At 43.8% G+C, this 21,074-nt stretch overlaps 1 protein-coding gene and 1 pseudogene across 1 annotated transcript; one reads left to right on the forward strand and one right to left on the reverse strand.

Annotated features, from left to right (window-relative positions):
- The first annotated feature begins 6,606 nt into the window (after positions 1-6,606).
- Positions 6,607-19,650, forward strand: LOC133367236 (snaclec EMS16 subunit beta-like). The gene is made up of 7 exons (XM_061591232.1): positions 6,607-6,668; positions 7,664-7,761; positions 10,573-10,650; positions 12,771-12,880; positions 14,143-14,262; positions 15,578-15,692; positions 19,572-19,650. Exons 1-7 carry the CDS (start codon positions 6,616-6,618, stop codon positions 19,637-19,639), a joined length of 642 nt encoding a protein of 213 aa, XP_061447216.1. The 5' UTR covers positions 6,607-6,615; the 3' UTR covers positions 19,640-19,650.
- On the reverse strand, positions 13,073-13,181 carry LOC133368150 (5S ribosomal RNA; annotated as a pseudogene).
- Positions 19,651-21,074: the final 1,424 nt, after the last annotated feature.

The following is a 21,074-nucleotide window of genomic DNA, read 5'->3' on the forward strand; positions in this document are numbered from 1 at the left end:
TTATCCTCTCTTTTTTAATTAATTAAATCTATATTTGGGACACACCCCTACCCTGCAGTTTTGCATCGCAATCATTTAATTTTTGCTGCTGTTAAACTGCAATTCATAATCCTGTTTTTTAACGTCTCACTGCAATACAAATCGAAAAGGTCCCATTCTCGGAGAGAAGAGAACATTGTATTATAATCTTTATTCTGTGTCCACTTTTCATGATTGCCCCACCCTCAGATGGGAGAAGGAAAAGTGACTTCTTCCCACACCTCTGCTTAACTTTTGTATAGAACAATTCTCCCCACTAAACACCTGGTCCCTCCCAGCAACAAGGTCCAGAGCAGTGATTCTAAACCTGGGGGCCGTGAAGTAATCCAGAGGGGGCCGCAAACAGTAAAGAAATAATTCCCCCCCCCCAAAAGTCTTCACTGTCTGGATGCTGTCTGCTCCCCACTGCCGCTGCAGGTGACACCTTCCCTTGCTCCAATGAGAGGAGAGGACTTTTGCTGAAGTGTCAGAATGTCTTTGAGGTGTGCCGAGGGCAGATAAAACATGTGGCAGACACCAAAGAAGGCTGAGGATAGAACTACCAGGAAGAAGAGGGATTAGTATCACTGACTCCCGTCTCCTCACACTGCCGTTTCTGATGACGTCCTTACTCAGAATGAGGGGAGAGGGCTTTTCATGAAGCACAAATAAGCAAGGCGGCAAGGAAAGGCTGCTTTCTCCCTTCTTTCCTGATAGCCTGCCTGCCTGCCTTTCTTGGCTCCTGCTTCACTGCCACTTCCTTTTAAAAATTATTCTTATTTGCAAGGCCATTTAGATCTTGCTTTTGATCCAGACGGAGTCAAGGAGCAGTGAGGAAGCTCAGGACTTCCTCGCTGCCCATCTCTGAGGCTGTGTGCCAGCATCCCCCCTTTCTTCCACCTACATTCTACCCCCCCCGTCACTGTCTCCAAGATGCTGCGGCAGTTGAGGGTTCTCTCCTCCCATGTGCCCAAATGCATGCACGCCTGCAGATGCTTGCGGAAAGGGCAGGTGTGTTTGTGTGTATGTGTGCTGATCTGTCTTCTGCTCCACTCTCATTCCCCAAGTGCATGCTAACCAAGTCGTTAGTTCTGATGATCATTCCAAGGCCTAAAAGCACTAACCTCAATCTATCCACCCTTTTGTCTTCACAATCTAGCATCCCCACCACTACTTATTTATTGTTGTTATTCTTAAAAAGCTGAGCAGTTTGGCTGAGGCTGGGACCCACATACTGCAACTGAAATGTGTTTATTTATGTAGTTATTATTGCATTTATATCCCATCTTTCCTCCAAATTCCCCCCTTTCCATTCTATCCTTACACCAACCCTGTGAGATAGGTTAGGCTGGGAGACTGTGCCTGGTCCAAGGTCCAAGTAGGCCTCATGCCTGGGCAGGGATTTGAACCTGGATCTTAGTCCAATACTGTAACTCACTGGTGTTGGGAGACAGGACTGTACATCTTCAGACTATGTGTGTGTGAGGGGAGCGGGATACCAATTTGATAAACCTTTGCATTAAGAAAGGAAAGCAACACCTCCCTATCTGCAGGGAGCTTTTTATGGAAAAGTATATTTGGAGTTGTCATTTTGCCACACACCATTTTTCAATTAGCAGAGATTAAAATTACAATTAGAGTGTGTGTGGGGTGTGTGTCACAAAATGTTTTGAACTTACAAAGGGGGTCCTGTACTCGTAAAGGTTGGGAATCACTGGTCTAGAGTGCAGGAGCAAAGCCAAACAGCAACTCAGACTACAGGATTTTTTTCTATAAACAGATTTATTATTTGCTGAGTATTTCGTGCAAACTTTCAATGAGGTCAAGGTCAGCTGTTGCCAAGATCTTTCATCAAAGGCCTCTTCTAGTGCCCCACCAACCTCAGTCTGCCCCCATCTCTGTTTCCACCTACTGCTGGTCTCCCTGCCTACTGGCTCCCACCCTACCAGTCCCCACGGCAACCAGTCACCACTGGCATTCCCCTCTCCCTTGCTTTTCTTGACATGGAGATCAGGGCAAGCTCCAGGTTTAAGGGGGCTTTGGATAAATTTATATTTATTATTCATTTATTACATTTACTTATCTAAAGTTCCCAATTCCCCCCCTAAATGAAACCACTTGAAAATTGCCAGTGGTCTTGGTAGACCACTTTATTATTATTATTATTATTATTATTATTATTATTATTATTATTATTATTATTATTATTATTAACCAGCCTTTCATCATAAGGTCCCAGGCTGGGTTGCAACATAAAAATACAGTTTCTTGGATATTAAAGGTTGGGGGTAAAGAGGTATGTCTTCGGCATATGATGGAAACTATGGACTACAACCTGGGAGACCAGGGTTCGAATCCCCACACAGCCAAGAAGCTCCCTTGGTGACCTTGGGCCAGTCACTGCCTCTCAGCCTCAGAGGGAGGCAATGGTAAACCCCCTCTGAATACCGCTTACCATGAAATCCCTATTCATAGAGTCGCCCATAAGTCAGAATTGACTGGAAGGCAGTCCAACAGAACAACAACATATTTATTTATAAAAGTATTTATATATTGCCCCCGCGCAAAACATCAGGGTGGTGTAGAACAACATAAAAACAATTAAAAACAATCCAAAACAAAAGCTATACAATGAAGCCTCCAGACACACCTCTGTGAAGAGGCAATTCCATAGCTTGGGGGCTGCCACGGAGAATTCCCTCTCCCCGGGTGCCACCCCTCAAACCTCAGACTGGTAGAACAGAAGACAGGGAGTCCAACAGTAGGGGGAGCCAGAGCCCATGACAGGCACAGCCAACTAATTCTAGTTTGTCCCCACCTTCCTCCCTGCTGAGGTCAGCAAGGGCAATACTGGCATTAAAGAGGAGGAAGCTGGCAGCAAGGACTGCCCTCTGAACTAGCTGTAGGTATGAAGACAGCTGGGCTTGGAGGATACAAGACTTAGATTGGTGGCACAGTACCCCATTTGCCCCAATGGACCAGCCTCCACTGCTACAGAGCCAGCATGCTGTAGTGATCAGAATGTTAGGGCTCATCCACACGGCGATTTACTGTGTCTCTGGTGCTACTTGCATCTCCTTACAATTCACATAATTCACATGACACTGCAGGAAAGCAGAAGCTATCGCGCAGTTTCCCCCTTTAAATCCATATTAACTCAATATGCGACTAATGAGAGAAGGAAGGGAAAACCCATCTCAGCTGTGCTGCGCTCCTCCTTGTAGGCACTTTGCTTCAATGCTTTTTTAGTGGGGGGCTCTCTTTTGCCCCATCACCCACACTCTCTCTCGCTCTCTGCCGCCCGCAAAAGCTGCTGCAGTCACTGGCTAGTTTGCCTTTCACTCACTCCACCCCCCATCCACCTTTCACTCAGGATTGGACAATGGAGCAGGGGGTTTAGTCAGTTTCATATTTTCTTGCCAATTTCACACCAAGGTGCTCTCCTGGCTTCAGCCTTGAACTGGAGGGAGTAAACATGTAAAATTAGAGGGCGGGGCCACAAGGAAACAGCAACACCAATTCTTCCCAGAAGAACGCCTACTAGTGTGAATGGAAAACTGGATTTGAAGCTACCAAGTGTGAACCTTGCAAATCTATCATGACAGTAAAAGCAGTGTCTTTAGTATGAAGATATGCTCCCACGTGGATAAGCTTTTAGTCTAGGATCTGGGAGACCAGGGTTCAAATTCCCACTCAGCCATGAAGCTTGCCATGTGACCTTGGGCCAGCCACTGTTTCTCAGCCTAAGCAACCTCACTGGGTTGTTGTGAGGATAATGAGGCTGGTAGAGCCATGTATGCCACCTTGATTCCTTGGAGGAAAGGTGGGATATAAGTGTCATAAGAATAATTTAAAAATACCAAGAGGGCCCGCTGTGGTGATCTGAACACCAAAGACGGCGTGTAGAAAAAGAGGTGCTCTTTCAGATATTTGTAAGTTTATTTACAAAGGATACTTCATGCTGGATGCTCATAATCCAATAAACCAGTTGATTTGCCATGTTACCTGATACTGGGCAAGGGAACTGCAACAAAAGGCCTCAGAGATTATCCCCCCTTTCTGCGACTGTATTCCCACTTACCGTTTGCCCCTGCCTGGATCGAAGTATATAGCAAACACAGCTGCTCCTCGTGTATAAATACAGCCTGTCTCCCAGGCAGAGACTGTTCCCTGAAAAACCATCCAGCTAAAAAGCATCTGCTTAGCTCATCAGGTAAACAGCTTGGGGTGGCGGCAGTGGCAGGAGGGAGGGGAGATCGGAACTTTCCTAGCTATTTAAAGGACTCAGAATGCAGGCCCATGGCACAAATCTGCATATGCTAATTTGTATGTGATGTGCGAATTGAAGCCTCATCTGCACTATACATTTAATGCACTATTAGACCATGTTAAACACTCCTGGCTACAGTTCTCAGAGTGGTTTAACAATCTTCAACACCCCTTCCCAGGGAGGTCTGGAAATTGTACCTCTGTGATAGAGATGGGGTTTGCTGCCTAGTTCCAATCTGCTTGTATTCCGATAGTCTGTTGTTCCATCCCGATACTCCCTCTTTTGTTCCTGCTTGCTTTGGCACTTGCCAATTCGATTTTTCGCAACCAAAAACAATTGTGTAATTTTTAACATAGATGCTTATGGGAATGGTGATGGTGGTTTATTTTTTCCTATTTATTACCCCTACATACTGTTACAAATGCATCAGCTTAGATGAAATGACAAAGATAATTACATAAAATTGTGTGTGTGTGTGTGTGGGGAAATTGGGAAAAAAATCTGTGCCGATCACAGCTGCCGCCTGCCACAAAAAATCCATGCCGATTGCAGCCACAGCCTGCCACAAGAAATCAGTGCACATCCGAAAAGATAGCAGGCTGTCGAATTCAGTCAGAATCTGGTACTAAGTCCGATTTAGTGGATATTATATCGCTACTCTGTGAGGGGAATAGGGTTTTTTTCCTAACAACTCTTAGCTATCTTCACAAATGACACTTCCCAGGATGCTTTGCGGGAAGAGACAATGGCTATGTTCTTCTTCCAGTGTTGGTGGCAATATACTTCTGAATGCCATTTGCTGGGAATCACAAGTGGGGAGAGTGGTCTTGCACTCAGGTCCTGCCTTCAGGCTTCCCACAGGCATCTGCTTGGCTGCTGTGAGAACTAAATGCTGGACTAGATGGACCTTTGTTGGCCTGATCCAGCAGCCAAATTCTTCTCATGTTATGTACCTGGGGAGCGGTGTGTGCTTGGACTGCTAGCATGGATTCCTAGGGTTACCTTGCAAAGGTGTGGCCCTTGGGGATGCACTGCCATCTTGAAAACCAATGCAAAATCTTTGGTGGGACTGGCCATTAACAGCAGCTGCCTCCAGCCCAATAATCCTCTGGGTGTTTGCAGTGCTGCCGGTTCCACAGGGCTTGTTATCCCCTCTCCTCAACTGCAAACTTGCCTGCCACATTTCCCTTCCTCTGGTAGCCTTCAGTTGCCGTTTTGCAGCTCCCTTCCAAGGAAAGGAATGCTGCACAACAAGCAGAAAATCAAACAGCCATCCCTGTTCCCTGGTACCTGTCACTGATAAAGCCCTGCGCTGATTTTATCTCTCCCTTTTGCCCTTTGTGGGATGTCTCATCAAAAGTCATGCTGGTGTGAGCTGTGACAGCTGATGTTCTTAAGGGTTCATTTTCCTCCCCAGCATTGTTGCTGTGATGGTATTATCTGCAACAAAATGTTGCAGGGGGGAGGGCTCCTGCTCAGTGTTTCAGCTAGCCACCTAGCCATGCCCTCCTCCATGATACTCTGTTCCATCTCCTCAAGACCACAACAGAGACTTAGCATTCTGCACCTAGTAGGGTTGCCAGGTTCAGGGCCTGAGACTGATCCTGTATCTTTGAATGGAATTGGACTGCCTTCAAGTCGATCCCGACTTATGGCGACCCTATTAATAGGGTTTTCATGGTAAGCGGTATTCAGAGGTGGTTTACCATTGCCTCCCTCTGAGAATGAGAGGCAGTGACTGGCCCAACGTCACCCAGTGAGCTTCAGTGTGGGCATTCGAACCCTGGTCTCCCAGCTCGTAGTCCAGCACCTTAACCACTACACCACACTGGAAAGGCAGCCGAGGCCAACCAAGAGGTCTTCTGTATCTTTAAAAGTTGTGCAGGGGAAAGGGAAAATTCCACCTTGTGGTTTTTCCCATTACAATGTTGCAAGAACACCTGCCCTTGGCTGACTTTCTCTTCTCCTAAAGATACAGGATCAGTCTCAGGCCCTAAGCCTGGCAACCCTAGCACCTAGTGAGCATTCTCAGTCCTCTTTGGGCTGGTTTTTTGGGGGGGTTGGCGGCCTACCCTCTTAAGCTTCCTCCCAATGTCCTTTTGCACTCCTGCAAACCATAGAATTCCCCAGCGCAAGCCAATACCTCCTCCAGTTTCTCAGTAGCCCTGTTTAACCTACAATTCTGTCGGCACTCACCACTTGAATTTGCTGTTAGTATATGACAATTACTGATTATTATAGGACAAGAGAGCAGATCCCTGCCCTGAAGGCCTTGGAGAAAGACAACAGAGGAAAGGGGGCGATACGGAGGTGGAAAACGGGAAGGAATGAATATGTGTTTATTTTCATTTCAGATTACTGTAGAGCGTGGAGAAAAAAGGTTAAGTTGTGCTAAAGCCTTCACGAAAAGTCCTCATGAAAATTCCTCAGGAGTCAATGTAGACAATGTTGAGCTAAGATGGACCAATGGTCTGACTTTATAAGGCAGCTAACTTGGTTCCTACCCTTATCTCCCCACCCAAACCATGGCTTTTAAAAAGATGGATGGGTGGATGGGTGAACAAATGCTGAGACAATGATTCTTGGAATTGGAATAAGGAGTGTCCCTAGTTTGGGGTGTGAACCATGGAAGTTGTAATGCTGAGAAAAACTTCAGTTTCATGGCCACTGGATTGGGCTGACGGGAGTTGTAGTTCAAAAATGCAACTTTTCCAAACTCTGATAACGGTGTAATGTAACGGTTAGAGTGTCAGTCTAGGCTTAGGAAGACCCAGGTTTGAAAGTTCACAAAAGGGCCTTGGGCCAGTCATTCACCCATTCTCTCTTCCCTCCCTCTTTCTCTGCTTAACTAACTTCACAAGGTTGTTGTGAAGATTAAAATGGACAGGAGAAGAAGCATGCTTGTCACCCTCAGCTCCTTGGAGGAAGGGCAGGTTTTTAAAAAATGAAATAAATAAATAATTCCTGCTTATTATCACAGCGCTCTTCCAGCAGCCCTGACACTTTTTTTAAAAAAAATCACAATTTACACTAGCCCCTCCCCCCACATCTGTGGCTTGGCCAGGTGGCTTAGGAGTGAGGAAGAAAGATGATTTCTCAGCTGGAGGGTGTCTCGGGCAACTTCCCCTCAGTTTAGGACACATCCACACAATACCTTTAAAGCACATTTATACCACTGTAACAGTCATGGCTTCCCTTCCTCCAAATCCTGGGAACTCTATTTTACCTTTCACAGAACTACAATTCCCAGCACCCTTTACAAACTACAGGTCTCAGGATTCTTTGGGGGGAAGCAATGTGCTGTAAATGAGTGGAGGTGGGCTTTGTTTGGAAGTAGCTTCTCCTTCTGCAGCACTGTTTGCCTCTACAATGCAGCGTCCACGTTCCCAAATCCTTCTCTTCACGGATGGCAGCTTGGCTTGCTGAACTCGTCATGACCATCGCTCTTGTGATTGCAGGCAGCGTGGTGGCAGGTAGGGCTATCATGGACAGGAGGGGACAAGCAGAGCTGATTTTAGGTTTGGGGGCAGGCAAAGCATCCTCTGGTGGTCCTTGCTGCTTGGTTGGTAGACCCAGGTGGTAGATCTGGGTGGGCTTGCCTGGCAAGAAATCTGACCTTCTGGGGCTAGGTCCTAGCAGTATTGAAGACTGCAACCCTCAGAGTGTTCTCAGCCTCCTATTATCCCAGAGGATAAGGCTTAGAGTTGATCTAAACTCATCTATGATTGGCAAGGGGAGGCACTGTTGCTGGTGCCACCCCTGGCTCTTGCCTGGCTGGTGTTGACCTATGACAGGGCCTTCTCGGTGGTGGTTCATGGTTTGTGGAATGCCATCCCTGGTGAGGTGCATCTGTCTCCATCAAAATTGACTTTCAAGAGAAAATCAAAAACGTTCCTGTTCATCTAGGCATTTGATGGCTAAAATTAGCAACTGTGGGGGTAAGATGGATTTATTTTAAATGTTTTTAGATACTGCCAATATTCTGAAATGTTTTAGTTGATTTATAAATAGTTTTAAAATGTTTTAAATATGATTTTATTTTATTTTAAATTGTATTATTTTAACTTTTTGATAGCTGCGACGGGCTCCTTTGAGACGAAGGGTGGAACAGAAATGAAATGAAATAAATAAATAAGGCAGGATTGAGGACCACCTCTCCCTCCTGAAAAAACATTAAGCATTCTCACACAGTCTTCCTTGGACATGCCTTTCTGCTCTTTTCTTTGCTCTGTCCTCCGTCCTAAGAAGAACCCCTTTTGGTTCAGGCCAAAGGCCCATCCTAGTCTAGCATCCTGTTCTCACAATGGCTAACTGGATGCCAATGGGAAGCTGGCAAGCGGGGCCTGCGTGCAACAGCACGTTCCCCTCTTGCTATTCCCAGCGACTGGTGTTCAGAGGTATATTGCCTCCAACAGCAGAGGGAGAACATAGCCATTGTGGCTAGTAGCCATTGATAGCCTCATCCGTCAAGGATTTCTCTAATCCCTTTTAAAGCCATCAAAGTTTGTGGCCATCGCTTCATCTCGTGGGAGCAAATCCCACAATTTAACTATGTGCTGTGTGAAGACGTATTGACTTTTGTCTGTCTTCCTTTCTCTCTCTTTCTCTGTGGCTTATAAAGCAGAAAGAACTGCACCTTGCCTTTGTTTTTCCTAGGGTTGCCAGGTTCAGGGCCTGATCCTGATTCTGTATCTTTAGGAGAAGAGAAAGTCAGCCAAGTGCAGGTGTTCTTGCAACCCTGTAATGGGAAAAACCACAAGGTGGAATTCTCCCTTCCCCCTGCACAATTTTTAAAGATACAGAAGACCTCTAGGTTGCCAGGCCCAGCCTCCAAGAGGTCTTCTGTATCTTTAAAAGTTGTGCAGGGGGAAGGGAGAATTCCACCTTGTGGTTTTTCCCACTACAGTGTTGCAAGAACACCTACACTTGGCTGACTTTCTCTTCTCCTAAAGATACAGGATCAGGCCCTGAACCTGGCAACCCTAGTTCTTCCACCATCACAACCCACCTGTGGCACCACTGGACCTGATTCGAAACAATGTGTGTTTGCTTGCTCCGTCTGCTGCGCACATGCTATTGATGAGCGGCTTCAAGGCCCCTTCTCTTCTCCCTTCATCATCTTTAAACCAGATTTGGCCTGGATATCCTTTCAGACAGAGGCCAACTTCAAATAGAGGATTGTCCTCTGGCAGCAGTTCTAATAGAGGACTGTCCTCTGTAAAGGGGGACACCCTCATGTAGGGTCATGCTCAAATATAAATATTTATCTTTAAATAAATATCTAATTTTATTTATTTATAAAAATATTTACAGTATATGCCGGCTCTGTATAAAAAATATCAAAGTGGTTTACAACATATGTAAATACAAGATAAAACCATAAAAAAATTAAAACCAGAAATCATTAACTAATGATAGACTTACTTACAGTAGACCTATTGAAATTGGTGAGTGTGGTTAACTTAGATACATTAATTTGGAGTCCAAGAACTTCTGGAGTGCACCATGTTAGCAATCACTGAGCTAAAATGTCAATTTGTGTGTGTATGTGTGTGAGTAGAATTCTCCACCCCTTTGTCAAAGTAGTTCTTTAACATTTGAAACACAGCAATAATGAATGAGCTAACCTGCTGTTCTCTGGGCAAGGGAAAATGTATTGTACGAAAACAAATTTGTCCAAAGATGGGAGCTTTTATTTCCTTTTGGAATGAGAAATTTTGTGGTGATGTGAGACCATATTTCTTAGTTTAAAATGTGAGTTACATCTTTCCTTTACTGTTTTGAATTAATGGGTATGGGTTATATGCAATTAAGTTCTACTCAGAGAGTAGACCCACTGAAATTAATGCATGCAAATTAATCATGCCAATCAATTTCAGTTGGTCTGGTCTGAGTTGGACTAATAGTAATAATAATAATAATTTAATTTATGCGTCGCCTATCTGGCCGATGGCCACTCTAGGCGACGTACATCTCGGTTACAATAAAATACATCATCATAATACAATATAAACAATAAAAATTATAAAACAATGACAGTTCAGAGTAATAGGCAATTTGTCATAGAGATTAACCCTCCCCGGAAGTCCCGAAGGCCTGTCTGAAAAGCCAGGTCTTCAAGGCCTGGCGGAATACATTCAGGGAAGGGGCATGCCGAAGATCATACGGGAGGGAGTTCCAGAGAGTGGGGGCTAACAGTGGATACTATCGTATGTTCCTCTTCTCCCCCCCCCTCATATTATTTTAAAAACTACAATAAAATAAAATATATATTTTCTACTTAGATCCCGAAGACACCATGCAGAGAGTCTGGAGGGATGACTACAGTGACGAAGAAGGCAGTCCGGCTGCTCAGCGATCAGGTCTCTGTGTATCATTTTGTCATGAGACAATTGGAATTTGTTAATGCAAGCAGGGTGAGCATCAAGGGCTGGCTTAGTCAGGCATCTGCCAAGGGCCCATATCCCCAATAGAGGGCCCAGTGTCAATACCCTTCCCTTGGACCTGCTCCTTCTCTTCACCGTTGTTTGCTCATCTGAGTCTCACTCTGGCCCATAGGGATGGGTGAATCCGAGTGAGATTAAATGCCTTAGATTAGCCCAGCTTGCGTGCTTGCTCAGTCAGTCAAGTAACATGCTTATAGCGAGGGATGGGTGAATCTGTCAAGTTTGGTTCCTCTCCTTTTCTCTTTCATAGAATCATAGAATAGTAGAGTTGGAAGGGGCCTATAAGGCCATTAAATCCAACCCCCTGCTCAATGCAGGAATCCAAATCAAAGCATTCCCAACAGATGGCTGTCCAGCTGCCTCTTGAATGCCTCCAGTGTTGGAGAGCCCACGGCCTCTCTAGGTAACTGGTTCCATTGTCATATGGCTCTAACACTTAGGAAGTTTTTCCTGATGTCCCGTCGAAATCTGGCTTCCTGCAACTTGAGCCCATTATTCTGTGTCCTGCACTCTGGGACGATCGAGAAGCGATCCCAGCCCTCCTCTGTGTGACAACCTTTCATGTACTTGAAGAATGCTATCATATATTCTCCAGGCTAAACATGCCCAGTTCTTTCAGTTCTCTACATTTCCACATCAGTTTGTGATTTTTTTTAAAAAAAATCATCATAAAAATTCACCGTCTTTTTAGTGCAAATTTCTCCTACTGTGTACAATTTTTAATGAAAATTTACCTAATATTTTTTGCAGAGCGGTGTCCCCTAGTACAATGTATTCTGTATGTCACGTTCATTAATATATGCATTTTTTAACGCACACTTTACCCAAATGTGTGTGTCTTTGTTCACATTACTTGGCTGGAGAACTACACTGCAAAATTTGGGGAAGGGTGAATTTTGAAGGATGGCGGTGTTTCACTTTGCATATTGCTTTCAGAAAGTGTGAATTAGGTCGGTTTGCCTTTAAATGCAAACTGAAGTTAATTTCTGCTCCATCCCTGGCCCCTGACAAAAGTGGTGGTCGTAAGGAAAAACAGATGCCTCTTCCTGCTTCCTCATTGGCTGTTTGCCTGATATGCAAGCTGGTGATAGCAATCAGGGGTATGGTCATCTGGGGTCGCAGGGGGTTGTAGATCCTTAATTTTTTGGGAGCAGGGTCCCAGCCAGGTCCCTATGAACAAGCCAATCATCATGAAAAGGAAGCATGTTAGCCACTGAGATCAGCCCTTGTCTTTTCACGCTGACTGGAGCCAGAATGAAAGGAGGCAAGTCAGTCACTGAGAAGATTCTTCTCAGTAGCTAACACACAGCCTCCCCTTTCATGCCGATTGGTTCTTAGGGATGTCTGCTGTAGTGGAGTGTGGAGACGACACAGAGAGCAAAGGAGACGAGCAAAAGTGGAAAGGGTGCATGGCTGTGAGGGGATGTGGCTGTGACTATCATGAGGGGACCCTGCACTTCTGAGTTTGCCACTACACTACTGGCAGTGATGAGGAAGATCAGCAGCAGCTGGTGATGATGATGTGGAGATATATCCTAAATGATTTCCTGTCACCATTGACATGCTTTATGTTCGTGTCCTGGATGTCGCCCAGGTCCATAGGAGGCTGCCTCATGCCAGGTCAGAACATTGGTTCATCTAGGCCACAATGGCCAACTCAGACTGGCAGTGATTCTCCCAAGATTTTGGGGTAACCTCAGTGACCGCTGTCCCAGCTCTCTGAGATCCTTTTTAATTGGGGACACCAGGGATTGCGCTTGAGGCCTTGTGCAGGCGAAGCATAAGAACATAGGAAGTCACCTTGTTCAAAGTCAGTCCATGTGTCCCTCTAGCTCAGTATTACCCACACTGACTGGCAGCAGCTCTCCAGGGTTTTAGACAAGGGGCATTCCCAGCCCTACCTGGAGATGCTGGGGATTGAACCCGGGACCTTCTGCATGCAAAGCATGTGTTCTGCCACTGAGATAGAAGTCCTTGTCACGAAGCTCCACTGCAGCTGCACTCCCCTCATAGAAACCTGTTTCCTTCTTTTCCAGGACTCTTATGTCCTTGCACTCAGGGGTGCTGCGATGAAGGCTGGTTTCAGTACAAAGATGCTTGTTATCTGCCAATCACGGACCAGGCCCAAAACTGGTTTACTGCTAAGGTACATGGGGGTGGATGTGTTTGTGTACAAATTTGCAGACACCAATGGATGGATGAAGATGCCCTAAGATACATGATCCTAACCTGTTGTTGTTGTTATATGCCTTCGGCGACTCTATGAATCTTTTGGATGTGTGCATAGGGTTGTCATGGTAAGAGGTGTTGAGAGGTGGTTTACCATTGCCTTCCTCTAAGCCTACGGCACCCGGTATTCCCAGGTGGTCACCCATCCAAGTACTAACCAGGCCTGACCCTGCTTAGCTTCTGAGATCAGGAGTGCTCAGGGTAGTATGGCCGTATGCTCCTAACCTCTAGAGATGGACAGATCTGTCAGTTCCGGTTTCTATTAGTTTCTAAGTTTCCAGGTCTCAAGTTCAGTTCTCCACATTTCTGTATCAGTTTGTGATTTTTTTTTTAAGTCCTCATGAATATTCATCAGCATTTTAGTCCAAATTTCTCCTAATATCCACATTTTTGTATGCAGTTTTGCCTAATGTACAAATTTATGCAAGCAATTTCCCCTAATATAATGCATTTTTATACATTTATATACTATGTTGTGGCTGGACTGGTGACAGGATCAGAGTACAACACATGACAAGGGTATAAAAGATCTGCACCGGCTTCCTATCTGCTACCGGGCCAGGTTCAAGATTTTTGTACTGGTATACAAAGCCCTGAATAATAATCAGGAATCCAGGATACCTTACCCTATACATCCCAAGTCAGTAATTCAGATCAACTGAGGGAGCGCTATTAGTGGTCCGCCATGGACCAGAAGCATGACTTATGTTAACAAGGAGTCAAGCCTTCAGTGTTGTGAGCCCAACTCTGTGGAACTCCCTCCCACTAGAAGTTAGACAGGCACCATCCTTACTGAGTTTCAGATGCCTGTTTAAAACCATTTTATCTTGGGAGGCCATTCCATCATGAATGCTTCTCTGATGTCTCACATTTTCTGGGTTTTTTTTGAGGTTTTAAACTTCTGAAGTTTTAAATTTATGTTTTAAATTTTGTATGTTGTGTCATTGTAAGCAGCTCTAAGACCAGATGGTGAAAAATTATATACATATATTTATAAACAAAAAAAAAAAATATGTACATTTAACTGATCACTTTCTCTTAACATATATATTTTTGTACACATTATTTGATTGGAGAACTGCATCACAAAATTCAAAAGAGTGTGAATTTGATATTTTTCCCAACTTCTGGAAAGAGATAGCAGTTCTACCAACTCTTGCTCTTCTTATTTCACTTCAGGACCACTGTGGGAACGTTGGTGCCCATCTTGCCTCCATTCATAGTGATGAAGAACAAAACTTCATCTTTCACCTGATGGGAAAGCGCAAGGATTACTGGATTGGTGCAGAGAAAACTAATGTAAGCAAGAGGTGGTGGGTGGGATCCACAGCTTATTACACAATGGGAGGTGTTCACATCGGACTTACCTGCCTCATCATTTCTGGTGTTCTAAAAGTTCTTCAGTTCTCTAGATCAAATGAGCAGCCTAGTCCATTTAGACCAGGTGTAGGAAACCTGTGACTCTCCAAATGTTGCTGGAATCCAACTCCCAGCGTGGCCAATAGTCAGGTTGTAGGCCAGCAACATCTGGAGGGCCACAGGTTCCCCATCTTTGCTTTAGATCATCCAACCTTTCATACTAGGTTTGCATGGACACACGTTTGTACTTTCTACAGCCAGGGCCAGCTCTAGATCAAACGGAGAATCTTTGGCACTTTCCCCTCCGTTTGTTTTAGTTTTGATTTTTTTTTTATTCCACTTACAGCCCATCTCACAACTCTGATGCACAGTTAGCATGTGTGATGTTTCCCTGTCATATGAGACAATAACAGATCTGATTACAATCACCCACATGTGTACCATTGGCTGATGGGAAGTGATGTTGTACATTTCCCCACAAATTAACACCACCACACAGATGTGAACAGAACTGATGGCTGTGCAAGTGGAGAACTGTTTTCATGGTTTGTTTCAGCTCCATGAGTTGCCTGCCCCTAAAATTAGCTCTGAGTGGTTTCACAGTAGGCATGCTGGATTCTCTTTCCCCACTTCCTGCTGTCTTCAATCCTTAATCATATTTGCTTTTGCAACAAGAAAAGGAAAGTGATATAATTCAAACTAAGAGCCATTGTGGAATTCCTTTTTTAAAAAATGATCAGATTTGCTCTGAAGAAGAAGAAAAAAGTAAATAGCAGCCATGCCATACCTGCACCCACACCCACAGGATCTGGATTGTGACCATACCATAGGGGGAAGGAGACTTCTACCCTTTTTGCTAATATGCACATTTTTGCAAAGCTACTGTCTCATATATAATGCAGATTTGTATATGATTGTCATGAGTATATGCATATGTATATGCACATTCTACCCTAGTATATGCATTTTTGTACACATTACTTTGCTGGGAAAGTGTCGCAAAATTTGGAGAAGTGCAGATTTTGAAGGATGGCTGCGTTTTGGTTTGCATAGTGTTTCGGAAAGTGCAGATTTGGTACTCCCGCCTTTAAATGTGGGCTGAATTGGATTTCTTTCCCATCCCTCCATTAAACTCAGTTGGGCTTATTTCTGAGTAGGCATGGGGGGTTGTGCTGCTAGTCTTGCAATCAGTGCCAGGCCTCTCCTGTTTTTTTTAACATCAGTCTTTTTGTTCTTTTAACTGTTTGATCCATAGGACCCAACAGAGCTCTGGAAGTGGACTGATAACTCCGCGTGGGACTATTATACATTTGCGCGGTCTTTAGATGTGGAAGACCCCCGGAGTAATTTAGCAGTCGACAGAAATGATGGTAAAGGTTCTGAGGGGGAGACGACAGAGCTGGGTGCAGGAAGGTCTTTCTTTCTCCCTTTGATTTTTACTTAAGCGCATTCAACCTACAACAGCCAATTAGCTTCCATTGTTGTTCAGAAACAATGGGATGTCAGGCTCGAGACAGATGTACTTTCCATGGGGAACAGGGGTGAGGTTTGCCATTGCGTGGTTCTTATTTCATTCATTTTTATCTCACCCTTCACCACAAGAGTCACATGGAGATGTACACAAAATCAAATTACAACACAATACAATAGTACCTAATACTATAATTGAAACCAATTCACATAAAATATCTACATAACTAATATAGAAGTGGCGTCACATTTTTAAAAATTGACTTCATCCATCACACCATTCCATCTGTAAACACCCGACAAAAGAGGTGCGCTTTCACCTGTCACTGAAACAAATACATTGTGGAGCAGGTGTTCTTAACCTGAGGGCCACCTGTGAACCAGGTGCAAAAAATTCTATTTTGCGTATGTATTTATGTGCATTTGTCTGAGGAGGGGGGTCCATAGCTTTCATCAGATTCTCAAAAGGGTCCATGACCCAAACAGGTTAAGAACCACTGCGCTAGAGACAAGGCACACCTCACGGTCGGCAGCGGGGGGAAATGACTCCACAGTTGTGATCAAAAGCACAACCCCCCACCCCAAAAGTCACATAAATTGTCTTATAACAGGTATATATCACTCTTTTCTTAAAAATATTCCAGTAGCCTTGGCTATTGAATAGTATACCAACAACCTTTAATATGTACAAGGATGTCGTGAAAATATATCACATCATAAATTCAACAACTGTAGACATTTATATGAACATCTGAACTTGTACCCCAAAGCTTGAATACATTTCTGGATGTGTAAAATACATGAACCAAATGCTGTACAGGTGTTAAAGTTGCCCATACATATGCAGCTGAATATATTATACCTCAACGCAGCTCAAAAGATGTGCTTGATATAATCCAGTTGTGCTTGATAGATCCTGATGATACCAGACATGTCTTGGCTTTTAAGAACCTTCTTCAATGGCATATCTCTGGTAAAAGGGGTCGAGGTCCGCTCAGCCTTCCATCCATCCGTGGTCGGTAAAATGAGTACCCGGCATATGCTGGGGGGTAAAGAAAGGCTGGGGAAGGAACTGGCAATCCCACCCCATATATACGGTCTGCCTAGTAAACGTCGCAAGACGTCACCCTAAGAGTCGGAAACGACTTGCACTATAAGTGCGGGGACACTTTTACCTTTACAATATCTCAGACAGGTCAGGTCTCCTGCTCCCCTGCTGCATTCACTATAGCTGCCCAATTTCCCTGCTTTTTAAAGTTTGATAGAAATATCTGTTGACTATAGGTACGTTCTTAAACCACAAGGGCTTTTTGCCTGTTAGTGAAATTTTTACAGTTGATTTAACACCTTGACTTTTTTGTGTTTTTGTATAGGGAAGATATTCTTTTGGGGGTTTTCCACAGCTGCGGAGCCATCAGCGAAAAGGCTCTTTCATATGTTTCATATAAGTTTGCTGGTCTGTGACTGTAGTAAATAATGATGATGATGATGATGACTACAGAAAAGGCTCTTTCACACACCTCCAGCTACACATCTCATTTAGAACAGGGACAACCAAGAGAGCCTCACCTGCTGATTGCAATGAGTGGAGAGAGTGATACAGGGGATGATGCTCTCTCAGATATTTGAGCCCAAGGTCATTCAGGGTTTTAAATGTCTGTCAGTCAAGTTTTATTGTTTGTAGCCAATGGCCATTACAATATAAACACAGAACACAATGTATATATATCTAAAAAGAAAAAGCAGTCAATCCAGGAAAACAGGAATAAAATCCTAAAAGTACAGAGGAACAAAATCTAAAACAATTTGTTTAGATTAAAAACTTTCCCTAGCATTAAGCACTAGTATGATTAAAAAAGGCCACTTTTATCTTTGTTGCAGCTCGTGCATATAAAGCTACCCTGCTGCTAACAAATTTGTCTACATCAGCCAGCAACCATCTAATTTTAAAAATAATCTGATTGGGCTTCTAAGACGGTCTGGAAAGAAAGAAGAAACCTAGCCCTTGGTGAATTATATAAAGGGCAACATTCAGATATAACGCACAACATCCTCAGTTTGGCCTAATCCACATATGGAGAGGCGTTCTTTTACTGGCCTGTTAGAAAATTTGCCAGCCAAATATTCAGAAGGCATTGTTTGATGTGCTTATCACAGTCAAAGATTCCCAAGGCAGCTAACAACATGTGTGTGAAGACAGTAACGTAATTGTCCAATTGTCAAGGTAGGCTGAGAGGACTCACCACCCCGGAAGCTAGACAAGAACTTTATTTCTTTTCTAAACAAGAACAGAACAGCACAGGAAACTAAGTCCAGTGCCACCTAATCACGAAACTACAAGATGACACTTGAAGCTTTCCATCCTGGATGGCCACAACTATATACTCTAGTCAATCATTGTGCTCTGCAGGTGAGGGCCTCCTGTAGATACCAGGAGGTCCATTTTGCACAACATAGGAAGTGGACCTTTAGTGTTGTTGTGGCACTGACACTTGGGAATTCTGTCCCCTTAAATATTAGGAAGGTGCCATCTCTGTTAGCCAACTGAAGACCTTCCTCTTTCAATCAATCAATCATTTATTACTGTCAATGACCAGCACTATAAAATGTAAAAACAGTAAAACAATAAAACATATTAGTATTATACAGAGGAGGAAACAAGAGCAGCAGCCTGAGATAATATGGTACTAATGGTGTTGAATTAAGGTATCAATGGCCCACTCAAGATTAACTATTATTGTTATTTGCCATCACAAGCCTTTTAAGTAGAGACCTTATCCCAGTCTGCGTCTGTGCTGGAATTGCTTTTTAAGATATTTTTAAAGTTGTTTATTAAATATGATAGCTGTCTGACAGATGTGCAGCTCTGAGCGCTTTGGAGAATACTACATAAGTGGGTGTGGCTTCTTCACAAGAGGGCAGGATTTCTCTGAGCTCTGACTTAGGGCCAATCTTCCTTCATCTTCTACTTCCATAACCCAGCATTCAATCTGCTGCACCACTCTGGCCTAGCTTGGGGCAGAGCCACAGTAATTTAATCTAGTCACAGTAATATGAACAAGGAGTGTGAAGTGATATACAGGATGGTGAGGCATCAGGGTCAGCACCAGACTTGGGGTGGGGGGAACCCCTGGCATGGTGCCAATGATTGCCCCCAACAGCTCTCCAACCAGGGCAGGACCCAGTCCTGTTTATGGTGGTGCCCATCACATACGTTTTCTGCCACCGCCCTCCACCAGGCCCCTGAACATGCTTCAGTGGTGGAGGCATTGATGCTTTTTAATGGAAGCTAGTGACTGCCTGGGAGTGCCTGCTATCCTAAGTTACACAGAATGCAATGCCTCAATCCATAGATCTATTTTTAAACCATTTAGAGGTTCTGTTTATAATCAAGCAATATATACATTTTGTTAAATACAAATATGAAATCTATAATTTTCATAGATTTATAGTCCTAACCACGCTATAGATCCACGAAAACAATAAATTTTATTGAACTATGGGCTAGGACATTACTTAAAATGGCAGGCAGATGCTGAGGATGGAACTGAGCTTGGCTTTGTTTCAAAAGCAGCACCACCACCTCCTGCTGAAAATCATTGAGGGGCCTGATGGGAAGGGTAGTGAATAGCAGCGCACAGCTTGGTTGGTCCGGTAAGGGGCCCTTTCAAGCCCTCGGCTAGTGCCCAACCTGGCTGACTGATGGTGCTGGGCCTGGGAGGCATGCTGCTGTTCAGATTTGCTTGAATCCATTTTCAGCTGTCTCATGTTTCTTTTAGGTATCCAGTGGATCTATGTACATAAGCATCATCTGGGCACGTATGTTTGCAAATACCTTCTGGACTGAGGATGCACCCTAGAGTTGCTATTAAAATCCTTCTGCATCTAAGAAGTGTTTGTGTGGCTTGGCTTAGCAATTATTATTCCAGTAGCTGAAAATGTTCTGAAGCAGATTTGTGCCCAGATGGTTGCTCTCTGATGACAGCCAACTGAGTGCTGAACTTTTGAGTTGCATAAAGAAAATGCTTTTGGCCTGTAGAGAATTGTTGACATGTAGGAGCCTTCAAATGTGTGATACCCCAATTGCATTCTGTGATACAATCCAACAAGGACTGTACTGTGCACCTCTTTTGAATGTTTGAATTAGTAGTGAGAATAAATATCTGATGCTGGAGTAAGGGAAAATCCAGAAAATTAAATGGAAAACCAATGGAATATATATGACTGAAAAAACAGGATGCAGCTGAATGGGTTGACTGTTTTAATAAATCTTTATCTTGTACCTTCAAAAAATAAAATGTCTGAGGCTGCTAACAAAAATAATAAAATACATTTTTTTAAAAAAAAAATCACAAAACTATAACATAAGAGCCGGACAAGAATGAAATCCAAATTAAGATCCAGTAAAACTAGATAATCACAACAGCAGCAAACAATACAAAATTTTAAAATACTGATTAAAAGCCAAAAATTAAACGTTTGTATCTGTTGCTGGAAAGACATGCGTTTAGGTGCCAGGAGGCAGAACTGGGGAAGATGTTCCACAGGCAGGGGTCCACCACAGAAAAGCCCTGTTCCCCTGTACCCAAACCTGGAGAAGGGCCTCAATCAGAAGACAGTCTAAAAACATGAGCATATCTATATGGCAGCAGAGTGCTTGTTGAAGTCTAAAAGCTTTTTGTTTTATGGCAGGAGGTAGAAGCGAAACTCTGGGCTTGCCTCCCCCACTCCCTTGTGCTGAATTTGAGCATGAAAAGCTTCCTCCAACCTGAGGAACGAAAATGCAGTGCACTCTGAATTCAAGCGCAAAATATAGATTTTGGAGGATGTCTTCCACAGCTCACCTTTCAAGTCATTTTCAACGTGCAATGAGTTTTACCTGTAGTTATTGCATTCACCCTCACAATCAGGGGTGTAGTTGTCCAGGGTCTCGGGGGGTGTTAGACCCCTTACTTTTTTGGGAGCAGGGTCCCAGTGTCTCCAGCATCTCATGAGCCAATTGGCAAGAAATTGGGAAAGAGAGTGTGTTAGATACTGAGAAGAGTCTTCCAACATGCTTCCTTGTCCTTTCCTGCTGACTGGAACCAATCAGAGTGAAAGTGTGATAAATGAGATATATAGTTTGGGAACTATAGTATGTGTAGTATTAATATGACACAGCAGAAAATGGATTAACCTGAATTAGCTTAGAAGCAGAAAAGCAAAATTCCTCTGTGGATACTAAAAGTGCCTAAGAAGGCCAAATGCTCAGTTGCTGTTTTGATACTTAAAATGCTAGTTTG

Source organism: Rhineura floridana, chromosome 11 (assembly GCF_030035675.1).
Source record: "Rhineura floridana isolate rRhiFlo1 chromosome 11, rRhiFlo1.hap2, whole genome shotgun sequence".
Lineage (NCBI taxonomy): Eukaryota > Metazoa > Chordata > Lepidosauria > Squamata > Rhineuridae > Rhineura > Rhineura floridana.